General features: G+C 33.9%; 1 protein-coding gene across 1 annotated transcript; it reads right to left on the bottom strand.

The window, feature by feature from the left end:
• Positions 1–10,047, bottom strand: LOC106669732 (vanin-like protein 2). The gene is made up of 7 exons (XM_014399413.2): positions 9,939–10,047; positions 5,288–5,428; positions 5,117–5,233; positions 3,115–3,254; positions 2,818–3,032; positions 2,573–2,755; positions 1–1,182 (listed from the first exon to the last, which is right to left on the bottom strand). The coding sequence occupies exons 1-7, from the start codon at positions 9,996–9,998 to the stop codon at positions 362–364; spliced, it is 1,677 nt and encodes a 558-aa protein (XP_014254899.1). The 5' UTR covers positions 9,999–10,047; the 3' UTR covers positions 1–361.
• Between the last annotated feature and the right edge of the window lie 1,231 nt (positions 10,048–11,278).

Genomic DNA, 11,278 nt, shown 5'->3' with positions numbered 1-11,278 from the left:
TAAACAGCATTAAAATATTATATTTGAACAACATATTTCAATCATTCTTCTTGTTATACTCATTCTATTTATTTTTTATGCCATTGTTTAGTAGAATATTTCAATTATTTTTTTCAAATGTACAGTGGCTGACTTAAAAGACTTAACTGCTTGAATGAATGAATGAAAATTGTTACAGGAAGCATTCACATTTTCATTTCAGTTACACTTTATTAGGTATTACATTTACATAAAATATCACATTTTTCAAATTTTTTTAAAGGCCTTATGAGCTTGCATATTAGCCAGAGTACTAGTATTTATAGCACTCAATTTAAAAATTAATAGCAACATTATATTTAGTTTCTCTTGATTAAAACAATTACTTGACCATAAAGAAAACTGTGACAACTAAAATAAACAAAATCAAATTTAAATTATTAACAGAACTTTGATTCAGTGGGTATGGACTGTCACGGCTGAAAACCCTTGTATAAAGCCCTCCAGTGATGAGCTTCGGTGAATGGAAGTACAAGTTGGCTCGAACGAGTGAGCTTTCGGCCGTCTTCATAAACAGGAACTCTTTCGGTTTAGGGACAGTGCCGAAAGTATTTTTCTTGCTTGTAGAATGAAGGATGTTGGGCATGATCAGCATTTCAGTATTACTGTACACCGTAGATATGCTAATGCTATCAAAGGAGGTAGAATAAAGATCACCATCAGGCGACTCACCCTGATTGTCATCGTTCTCTTTGGGAATGTCAAAACAACTAGACTGTTTAGAATTCACACAAGATACTATGCCACAAACATCCAAACCAGAAGTCCTTTTAACACCGACGTATTTTCTACTTCCATCCAAAACCACTACCCTGTATCTAAATTTGTGAAAAGAGTCTAACGCATTGAAAATATCTTTGGGCTTGTGTGACTTTGAGTAATAACTTGAAGTGAAAGTAATGTTGAACTCACAACATAAATTTTCTTGGCAAACTGTCTCGACAAATTTTTTTTTTAGCTTGGCACCAACTTTTAGTCCATCCGATATTATCTCTTCTCTTTCAAGGATGTCGTCAGAACTGATTAGTTCACTTTTGTATAAATTGGCATTTTCTTTAAGTAACCATGTCATGCTTATCTCAGTCGGTTCACCCAGGACTTTAATTTGGTCAGAAGTACCAAAGTCCTCAGAGTAGGAAAAGCCTAAAACAAAATACAAAGATTATGCATTCTAAAATAAGTTTAAAGACAGGTATTATTATTATTTAATTTTTAGATTTACCCTACATACTACCTCACATATCTTGAAATATTTACATTCTGATATTTTAAAATTTACATATTAATATAAAAAATGGAAATGGTGGGATACAATATAAAGATATAGGCATAAAGAAAGTGAGGGAAAAATAACAGAATCATCAGTATTAAAAGTTGTTGGCAGAAGCTACAATAAGGTGAAAAAAATTTCTTAAATTGATGATGGTGGTGAGATATATAATACAACAAAATAATTCAGAAATTAGTAGCAAGCAATATAACATCAAACAGAGAGAAATCACTTTCTCATTTAGTCGTAGTGAAACGATAATGTCAATCATAACAAAAATAAGTATCAATCAAGATAGAACATAAGATGGGCAGAGCGAAGTCAGTATTTCTTTGGGTAAAGGGGAAAAGGAGTAGTCCAAGTATGCTTCCCTGTGAGACTCCTACTCCAAGGGCAATGGAGTAGACCGGGGCTTCCTAAACTGTGGTCTATGGAACCCTTGGGGGGGAGGGGCTGTGGGAATTTTGAAAAAAATAATATTTACAAAAAAAAAACGTAGAAAACGAATAAAATTAAAAAAACTAATAACAATGATTACCGAAAACAAGTTTTTATTTTTATTTTGCAGCAGTAGTTATTGTGTTTTTCACAGACATGCTCTAGATATTAAATAAATGCCAGCCTCTTCTAAGAAAGATTTGGATGTGTCTGTTCAACTTATTAATTATATCAAGTACAGTCATTGAAGTCAAGACTTTTTACAATACTACGTGACAATATGGGAAGCGTTATCATTCTCTGATTCTCCATACACAAATGACATGGCTGTCTCCCAATTACTGGAATTACATTCTGAAATCTTATCTTGTCAAATTCTCCAATGTTTTTAATGGTAAAAAAGGCAATGTAGATATTTTCATTAAAATTAATGAGTCTTTCTTTTCAAGAGAAGAGTATCACAACTTTTGATGCTAATGACAAAGATATTTCCTTCAAAAGAAAAATCCATTTTTTCTAAACCTACATCACACAAGACCGCATCACATGATTTCCAAATAAAGTCACTAAATACTACACATTTCTACACAAGAAGAATGAAGAGCAACCTGGGATTCAATGAATAGATTTCAATTACACATGGACACAAAGCAAAATGCAAACTGTTAAATTTGAAAGTATAAATACATAATTTGGAAACCAGAAGCCTAAAAAATTGACAGTTCCTCCCTTAAGATGGCACCTGCGGGGGTATACAGACCCAAAGTTGGTTTAACGTTAAGTATGCTTGCAAAATAAAAATTTATAAGAGGATGAAACGCTAACCCTTTTTAGGCATTTTTCCGATAATGACAAACGTTCCCTCCAAGTTTGTCTGACTAGTAGTTGGTGACATTCTCAGACCTCTGTACAGCCCCGAACCTGAGCCTTTCAATATCACGTCATTGTGGTTTGCTGCCAAAAGATTGATGTCAGTGGCGAAAGACCAACTTGACTGGGCCTGTATTGCTGGAAGAAAACAGGAATTAATTGCAACAATACCGAGAAGGAAGACAAGAAGGAAAACCAACCGGTCAGAAAAGGCAACTCTGAGAACCAAGCTGATGGGAAGACGATATCGTGGACGTCCTTCATTCGTGCCAGGTCGAAAGCAGGTGAAGCAAAAAGAATGTCAAAACAAATGAACATGCCAAATTTCACTCCAAAATCTGTGGTGAACGTTTCGATCTCCGGCTCCTTCGTTATGTTCAGATAGGCCTCGCCAAATAAGTTAAACTTCCGATATCTAAAGTTTAACAAAAGTAAAGTATTAAAAACTCATACAATCTAAAGCATAAGTCCTAAGCATATATTTAAAAAATGCCAACCTTGCTATAATGGTGCCACTGCGATCTAACACGACATTTGTGTTGTATTTTGTTATTTCACTTGCATTATGAATTTCATGAAGATTAACTACTACATACATAGAATTATCTTTGGCGGCTTTTGAAATTATTTGCAGCACCTAAAATAATGCAAAAATCTGAATTTATATCCAAGCATAATAGTTTATCAACAAGGTAAACTGTATTTTTTTGGTTTTTGTTAAAAAAAAATTGTATAGAGATGTATGTAGTCCCAAAAAGAAAAAAACCTTTATAAGACAAACTTTATATTAAAAACGGACAAAAAAGTTTATTGTTTTACACCCTTGGAGCATTATCTTCCTTCACAAAAAATAATGATCAAGTTGTAATAAGGAGGGGCAAGTAAAGAGATTAAAGTCATTGCTCAATGCTATTTGACATTCAGCCTTTTTCATTACAAAATAATGTAGTTTTCAGGCTTGGTCATGACAAAATACTTTGTGAACACTTTTATGGGTCATTTATTTATTTAATTTTTTTTAAAACTATTTTTTACAAGAGTTCGCAACAGCAGAGGTCATATCAACCCTCTGGGTGCCGTTGTTTTTGAAAAAAAGGGCATTTGTAAATATGTCGGGTTCAAATGCAGGGCTGCTGGATTTGAACCTGGGACCTTCACCATACAGTGATTAGCTCCATGTTCAACACTTAAACCGTTGTGGCCACCGACGCCCCACGGGTCATTTATTATGGGTCATGAAACTGTAATTTTGTTGTTACTTTAGGAGAGAATTTGTTAGCAAGCCTCACATTGGCCCTTGGCTTCTGAACATGGTGAAATGCTGAAATGCATCTAATAGCCCAAACCAGCTGAGTAGGTCAAAATGACAGGAAATGATCAGGAATTTTACTTTGTGTGTTTACATTCATACTATCTCCTAGGTTTCTTTGATGCTTTAACTAAAAAATGGTTTAATTTGAAATTAAAATTAGCTCATTTAAAACTAATAAGTTAATTTAAAGTTAAAATGGTAAATTTTAAAATAAAAAGAGATAATTTGAGGGTAAAAAAAGCTAACTTGAGTATTAAAAGCATATAATTTTAAATTAAAAATAGAAAAAGGTTTAATTTGAAGGTAAAAAGTAAATAAATAAGTAATAAGTAAGTAAATTTGGAATTAAAAAGAGTTAGTTTGATGAAAAAACGTTAAATAAGAGTGAAATTTCTGCATAGGGACTGCGGGTCTTCATGATTTTTTCCAAGACTCCATTTACTTTTTTGGTGGAACTCCTTGGTGGTTTAGTTTGTCACAAACATTTTGCCATTTTTCTATTTTAAGTGGTCAGTCAGGAGTTTAAGGAGGTTGAAGCAAGATGACAAACCCTCCACTAAAGGTGGCAAAATGCCCAAACGATAGCTCAAACTGGCCCAACTGACAGACCAAACCCGATATGAAAGTCAGACCAAAATTACCAGATCCCAAACTGCAAAAACACTTTTATTCAAATTGCTTTTGCAAACAAACATACATAATATGAACAACATTTCTACCATTTTTGCCTATCTTTTGGCCATATTCGCACCTAATTTCTTTTTCACCATTTCAACATATGTTACTTAGGGTTAACATCAGGGATATAAACAGGGAGAGGCAGGGTCCTTCATCCTTGAATGACAAAATGCTGTGTAGTCTTGTTTTAGTTTTTCTCTAATTGAAATGTAATTTGCTTTCTGACAAACAATTGACTAATACTTGTAATGATTCTTCTCCAAAATTTAAATTCTGTTCTTCAGTTAACAATAAGATCTAATAATCTATAGACCAAGAAATAGTGTATTAGTTATTAATAAGACCTTATTGAATTTTATGATTTAACTACTAACTATATTCAAGAAAGAAATTTAAAAAAAATTAAACCAACAAAATCAATATGAAAAATTTAAAATGAATTAAAAATTAAATATATATAAATTATAATTAAATTAAAATAATATAAAAGTTTGGAAAGAAATACATACAAGATCTTGAGTACTGTCTTCGGCCGGTGTCACCTTCTTTTCTGGGTCAGGTACCTCGACAAAAACACTTCGATCATAGTTCATGAGTCCGATTTCTGGAAACACGATTATGTCGACCTGGAACAAGTAAACTGTCAGAAACAATCCTGAGCATATCGAACCAATTTTTACCTTATTCAGTGCTGCCATTTTCATCACCTCGGCATACTTGTTCGCATTGGCGATCACATTTTCCCTAGGGGAACTTTTTATATCCCAGATACTGTGGTATTCAACAACGGCTGCCACATAATGGTCGTCTGCTGCTGTACTCTAGAAATCCCAGATAAGAAGTAAAACATTTAAGTTGAAATAGGTTGAGAACTGGAATTAACTAGTGTGAATGCTAGTTCTTTAAATGTTTAAACAAATTAGAATGAAAAATTGCCTGCCTCAGTTGGCTTTATTGCTTTCCTATTGCTATTATATATAAAGATTATATTTAAAAATTCTAGATATATTATTCCTAAATATAAAGATTCTAAAATTGCTAAAATGCTAAAATTCTTTAAAGAGAAAGAATAACGCCAATTTTCCTTGGTCGTTAGACATTTTTCTTTTTCTATGTTGATGATTGTATGCTTGATGTTTATAAAACATTGCATTAGACATAAGACATGTTTAGCTTTAAAGGACTTTTGTCACTATGTTCCTGCCATCAGACTAATCATAATTTCTTATTAGACACAAAGGCTCTATAAAACATTGTAATTTTTGTGAGAAAAAAAGAATCCAGTTCACCAGTCAATTGGCAATATTTGAAATTATTGCCATTAACACATTTTTATAAAAATAGATGATATTTGAAAGGGTTTTTCTATATTTTCACTAAAATAGTTTTCTTGTAAAATTTTCAAAACATCTAAACATTAAAATTATTATAATGCGAATTTTATTTTTCTGGCTTATTGCACTTTTATCCATCTCTATCTTCCATCAGGAAAGTTCACCATGGAAATTTTCCTAGGCTGATTAGTCTATAACAGTCTATATCTGTAAACTTATTTTATGAAAAAAAAACCCTGAGATTTGTTCAAGTTGTTAAAAAGTATTATTGTCGGTTGTATATTTGATTAACAAAATAGAAGATACAGATTTATTAAATGATTTTTCTAGTTTTTCAGAAAGGCATTCTTCTTTCTTGTAAAGTTAAGACAAAATCTTCTATGCTGGTTGGTTTTATTAGTTTCCTGTCATCAAATTAAGTTCTTCTTGGACACAAGAATTATAAAAAGGTCAAAACGTCAGATTTTAGTGAGAGAAAGAATGTAGTTTACCAGAAAATTTTTCCTGACTTATTAATTAATTAACGTAATTACATAATTAACTGCTTTACCGCATAAAAAATTCCTATAATCAAGTTTTAAGACAATTATTTTAGTACTAGAAATAATAATAGTGGTATGGGATACTTGTATGGTTCTTCTTGGACACAAAGATAACAAAAAGGTCAACGTCATAATTTGGTGAAAGAAAGGATGAGGATTACCAGGGAAATATTCCTAACTAATTTTATTACGCAATTAACTGCTTTCTCTTATACCGAAATTCCTATAATCAAGTTTTAAGACAATTATTCTAGTTGGTAGGTGATACATGGAAATAAACGATGATATATATTTTTTTTTGGGGGGGGATTCGTTTAGTTTTTAAAGGAATTACAGTTAATTAAGGTTTTTAGTTGAGATAAAAAAGTCAATGGCACGAGCGGGATTCGAACCCACGATCTTCGGCTAGATACGCCGCTGCTCTACCACTTGAGCTATCATGACCTCTATCCACTCGGACACCAACTTCCCATCTCAATCCCACCTTTTGAATTTTCCCTCCTTTTTGCCATTTTTCATTTGTCGTCGAGAAGCCAATCCGATTACACGACATTTGAAAAATGGCAAAAAGAAGGGAAAATTCAAAAGGTGGGATTGAGATGGGAAGTTGGTGTCCGAGTGGATCGAGGTCATGATAGCTCAAGTGGTAGAGCAGCGGCGTATCTAGCCGAAGATCGTGCGTTCGAATCCCGCTCGTGCCATTGACTTTTTATCTCAACTAAAAACCTTAATTAATTGTAATATATTAATTGGTCAAGCGGATCACGAAATTAGTGAATTTTAATGGAATGTCGTTCTGTGTTTTTTTTTCTTATAATATTTCATTTTTTCATGCCTATTTTTTTATTTTTTTTACCTTGTGTTACAATTAGCCATGGAAATATGTGGGGTGCCAAAATTTCAAAGAGCACTACTTTGAACACACTTTTTTTGTGGGGCTACTTTTATGGTTGTAGGCTTGTTAAAACAAAGGAGTTGTTATACACTCAAAGACAAAAAAAAGTTTTAAGCCGAGAAGTCTCGCCCGGGCAGATGCTTCGATAAACGAAGGACGTAGTGTCCGTTACATAACCCAAGTTCTAGTTATGCCGCGCTCTACCATCCACGATGATCTACAGCAGTTTAGGGCCACCTTTACCGAAGCGTAATCGCGATGTACGACGGTTGTAGATGATCTTTTTATTGCTATTTACCTCACTACGGAACTACCATTTAACGAGATCAAGTTCAAACGGTCCGTATTAAAACGGTGAGCTTTAAACCACTTATTAGAAGGCATCGCGGAATAGCCTTATCTCAAGACGTCCTGCATCAGATTCTCTTCTGGAGAGGAAGCAAGTATCAATCAGCATCTCGCTTACATACTTGAACAATGGGGGGGGGGGTTTGTTCTTTTAACAGATGAGTGCCGGTTTGGTTTGTGGCAATAGGATGATCGGGACCGTGTGTGGAGAACGCTTTGCTTCATGTGCCATGGGTGAGTCACAGCCATTTCAAAGACAGTCAGTTATGCTATGGGATGGAATGTCCATGCTCTTACCTAACTGTTTCCATACAGAATTGAATTCTCTAAGGTACATCGAGAGTTCTTGTGGAAGCTGTGGTCCCATTCGCTCCATTTATTGGGGATACTTGTTAATGATAATGTTCGACCGCACGTATCTCAAGTTGTAACCATCATTCGGAGGATGTCGGGATTATCACAATGAATTGGCCAGCATCTCCTGGCATGCATAACTTCAATAGAACACTTATGGGGGATAAAGAAACGAGTTAGGCATCGTCCGGCGCCTCCAACGATGGTTGAACAGCTTCAAACGGTTCTTTTTGGAGAATGAATTCTGTTTTACAAACTGAAATCCGGTCGCTAGGGTACTTTTGGCTCTCCGTGAGATCCAATGAAATAATAAGCGTTATTAAAAGCAAAACCATGTAATAAATTGTTAGTTTAGGTTTAATCTTCAACTAAATGATTTTCCGGTGATTTGGTAAATTTTCTTCCAAACCATCATAATTAAACATTTTTTTTCAAACTCATGAATCTCTGAACTTATTCTATTTGGTTTACATTAAAATAAGTAATTGTAATTAATATAACGGTAAAAATACGTATATTTTGAAATAAACAACAAAATACGCCTGTCTGGTTTTTATTTTTGAGAGTATTTTTAAATGTGTGGTGTTTAGTGACCGTTAGTCAATGATTATTCGGAGATTGTGAGATGCGGTCTGGTTTGACGTAGGTTTTAGAAAAACATTTTCTTTATCGCGCCAACGTTTCGATCTTTATTGAGATCATCTTCAGGGCTCAAATTGTTTGTTTTTCGAGTTGATGTGTCATTCTTGTTTGTCGTGTTGAGAGTAGCTCACAGGGGGCACCCTGAACACGACACAAATAATGACACATCTACCCAGAAAACAAAAACTTTGAGCCCTGAAGATGATCTCAGTAAAGATCGAAACGTTGGCACGATAAAGAAAATGTTTTTCTAAAACGTACGTAACACCAGATCGCATCTCACGATCTCCGAATAATCGTATTTTTAAAATGAATTTTCGTTTCGCTCGTGTTTTCTTCTTTCTCATAAAAAATCCAAAGTCGAAAAATATAAATAATTTATATAATGTGAACTGTTTCTTTCTTGGTTAAATGACTTGCTGATAAAATTTTATGGTTGTCAACTTGTTGAAATACGATATTTATGTTGTCTTCTTTGATATAAAGTTTCATTTCTGTTAAAATTAAAATCAAGCAAACATGATATCGACTATTCTTATATTTTCGTGCTTTTAAAGATTTAAAATTGATAGGTAACACAGCATAATAAATGATTTTAAACTTGTTAACATCTAAATAGGTCGAGAGAAAAAAAAAAAAACCACTGGCTAATAGAGATAATTAATATTGACGCATTGATAAATTTCTTTGAACAAAATATAATTTAAAAAAATTATATAAATTAATTAAAGTTTTATAAAAAGATACGAATTTTGTTCTTTTGTACAATTTAATTCTTTAAAATAAATATTTTTCATTGAAAGGTAAACAAGAAATCTTTCTTGGACGCAGAACTGACCCTGACCCCTTTGTCAATGTGTTTTGAATATATATATATTTTATTTTTATTTTTTATTTTTTTACTTATCTTTTACGGAAGAAACATATGGTAACAGGTAGGTTTACTTTTAGATAATTTTAGACATTTAATTTTAACCGATCAAGCGTGTTTTGAAAGATAAATTAACAACTCAATTGATTTGAACTCAACTGTTTCAGTACAAAATTGGCAATCAAAATTCGGGTTTTTTAAAAATTGCTATATCCTTTTTAAGTGATTTTTTCGTTGAAGTAAAGATTATACTAATGCATTCCTGTAAAATTTAACAAACAAATATTATCGTTTGCCTTGAAACGAGGTCAATGGCGTGCAAGGCTACCGTGGCCATGGGCTCACCTGCAGACTGACTCGGACGAATTGGATCAGGAGTATGCAGAGTAGCGATGCTCTCCACATTTTTCACATGTGCTGACTGACCAAAATTGCAGACAACAGAATAACTTAGGTTTAGATAAACTGAAGTGAATGGTAGGGGAACTTTCAAGAGTCGTTGACCTTGGGAAATACAGAATTTTTATCTATGATTTGTCCATTTGAATAGCCCCGATTATTTACATGGTTAATTAATGTAAAAGAAATTGAATAGCCTTAGAAATAAAATTAGCTGGTGCTATTTGTAGCGAGCTACTGCTATTTTCGCCACACGTAACAACAAAGTCGCCACACGTGTGGTCAACAATTGGAAAATTTTACCTTCATTTTACCATCAAAACCCTCCTTTCTTTCTTCACATTGTGAAAACAACTTGTTTTATATTATGCCAAGAACACGAAAATATGTAGTGGTAAACAAATAGTGAATTATAGAACCATCTTTGTATGTTTTTTATATGTAAAATAAATCATTTTAACCGTAATATAACAAGTAAATAAGGTATAATAGTGTTAATAGCTTAAGAATCTTAAAAGCTTAAGAATTAATAACTCATAGAATATTATGAAAACTCACTTCAATAATAATTATTTAAGCCCCAATCTGCACATTTGCATACTATGCACGCGTATACATAGTTAAGCCTCTCGCACCCAATTTCTCGTAGACCACCGGCAATTCAGGCTTTTTTAAAATTTTCTTTTCCTTTTTTTACGAGGATTCGCAACAGCGGAGGTCGTATAAACCCTAGGGTGCCGGTGTTATTGAAAAAAAAGCCCTTTTGTAAGTATGTCGGGTTTGAAAGCAGGCCCGCTGGATTCGAACCCGGGACCTTACAGTGAAGAGCGCCGTGTCAATGCCTAAACCGTTGTGGCCACCGACGGCTTTTCCACTCAATTCAGGCTTTTGTATAATTACAATAAATTTCCTGTCTCGAGAATCACCCACCTCGGGTGTTGGCAGTCCCCGGGGTCAGACCTCGCTTTTTTCCGTTCAGCCGCCGAGGTTGGGCTCTATGACCTATTAACGGTTTGTGGGCTTTTGTATTTACATACCATTAACTCAGGGTGATGGAGTACTGAACATTACGCCATTGACCCTCTCAGACCACACATTCACGCCAATAAATGCGTTCACTCGCTCACTACGGGAGACCAAAATGTCTGTAGTATATACAATAAGACAACCCTGTTTCGGACAAGAATCGGAACAGGGGACCCAAATACTCACTGCCGTGCTCAAGAATATCTCACATAAAGAGGCATTCAATCAAAAGTTGATCAACCTTTCCATGCATGCCGGAC

This window comes from Cimex lectularius, unplaced genomic scaffold, assembly GCF_000648675.2.
Source record: "Cimex lectularius strain Harlan isolate CLEC.00 unplaced genomic scaffold, Clec_2.1 scaffold8, whole genome shotgun sequence".
Taxonomy (NCBI): domain Eukaryota; kingdom Metazoa; phylum Arthropoda; class Insecta; order Hemiptera; family Cimicidae; genus Cimex; species Cimex lectularius.
Note: the sequence above shows the minus strand (reverse complement) of the source record. Positions and strands in the feature narration are given on the sequence as shown.

Bases quoted from the DNA above. Each gene is read 5' to 3' on its own strand.
- LOC106669732 (XM_014399413.2), bottom strand. From the start codon at position 9,998: ATGTGGAGAGCATCGCTACTCTGCATACTCCTGATCCAATTCGTCCGA. The intron at 3,033-3,114 runs GTTGGCATTTTT...GTTAAACTTTAG, and splicing joins AGTGGCACCATTATAGCAAG to ATATCGGAAGTTTAACTTAT. The intron at 2,756-2,817 runs GTTGGTTTTCCT...GTTTTCTTCCAG, and splicing joins AGAGTTGCCTTTTCTGACCG to CAATACAGGCCCAGTCAAGT.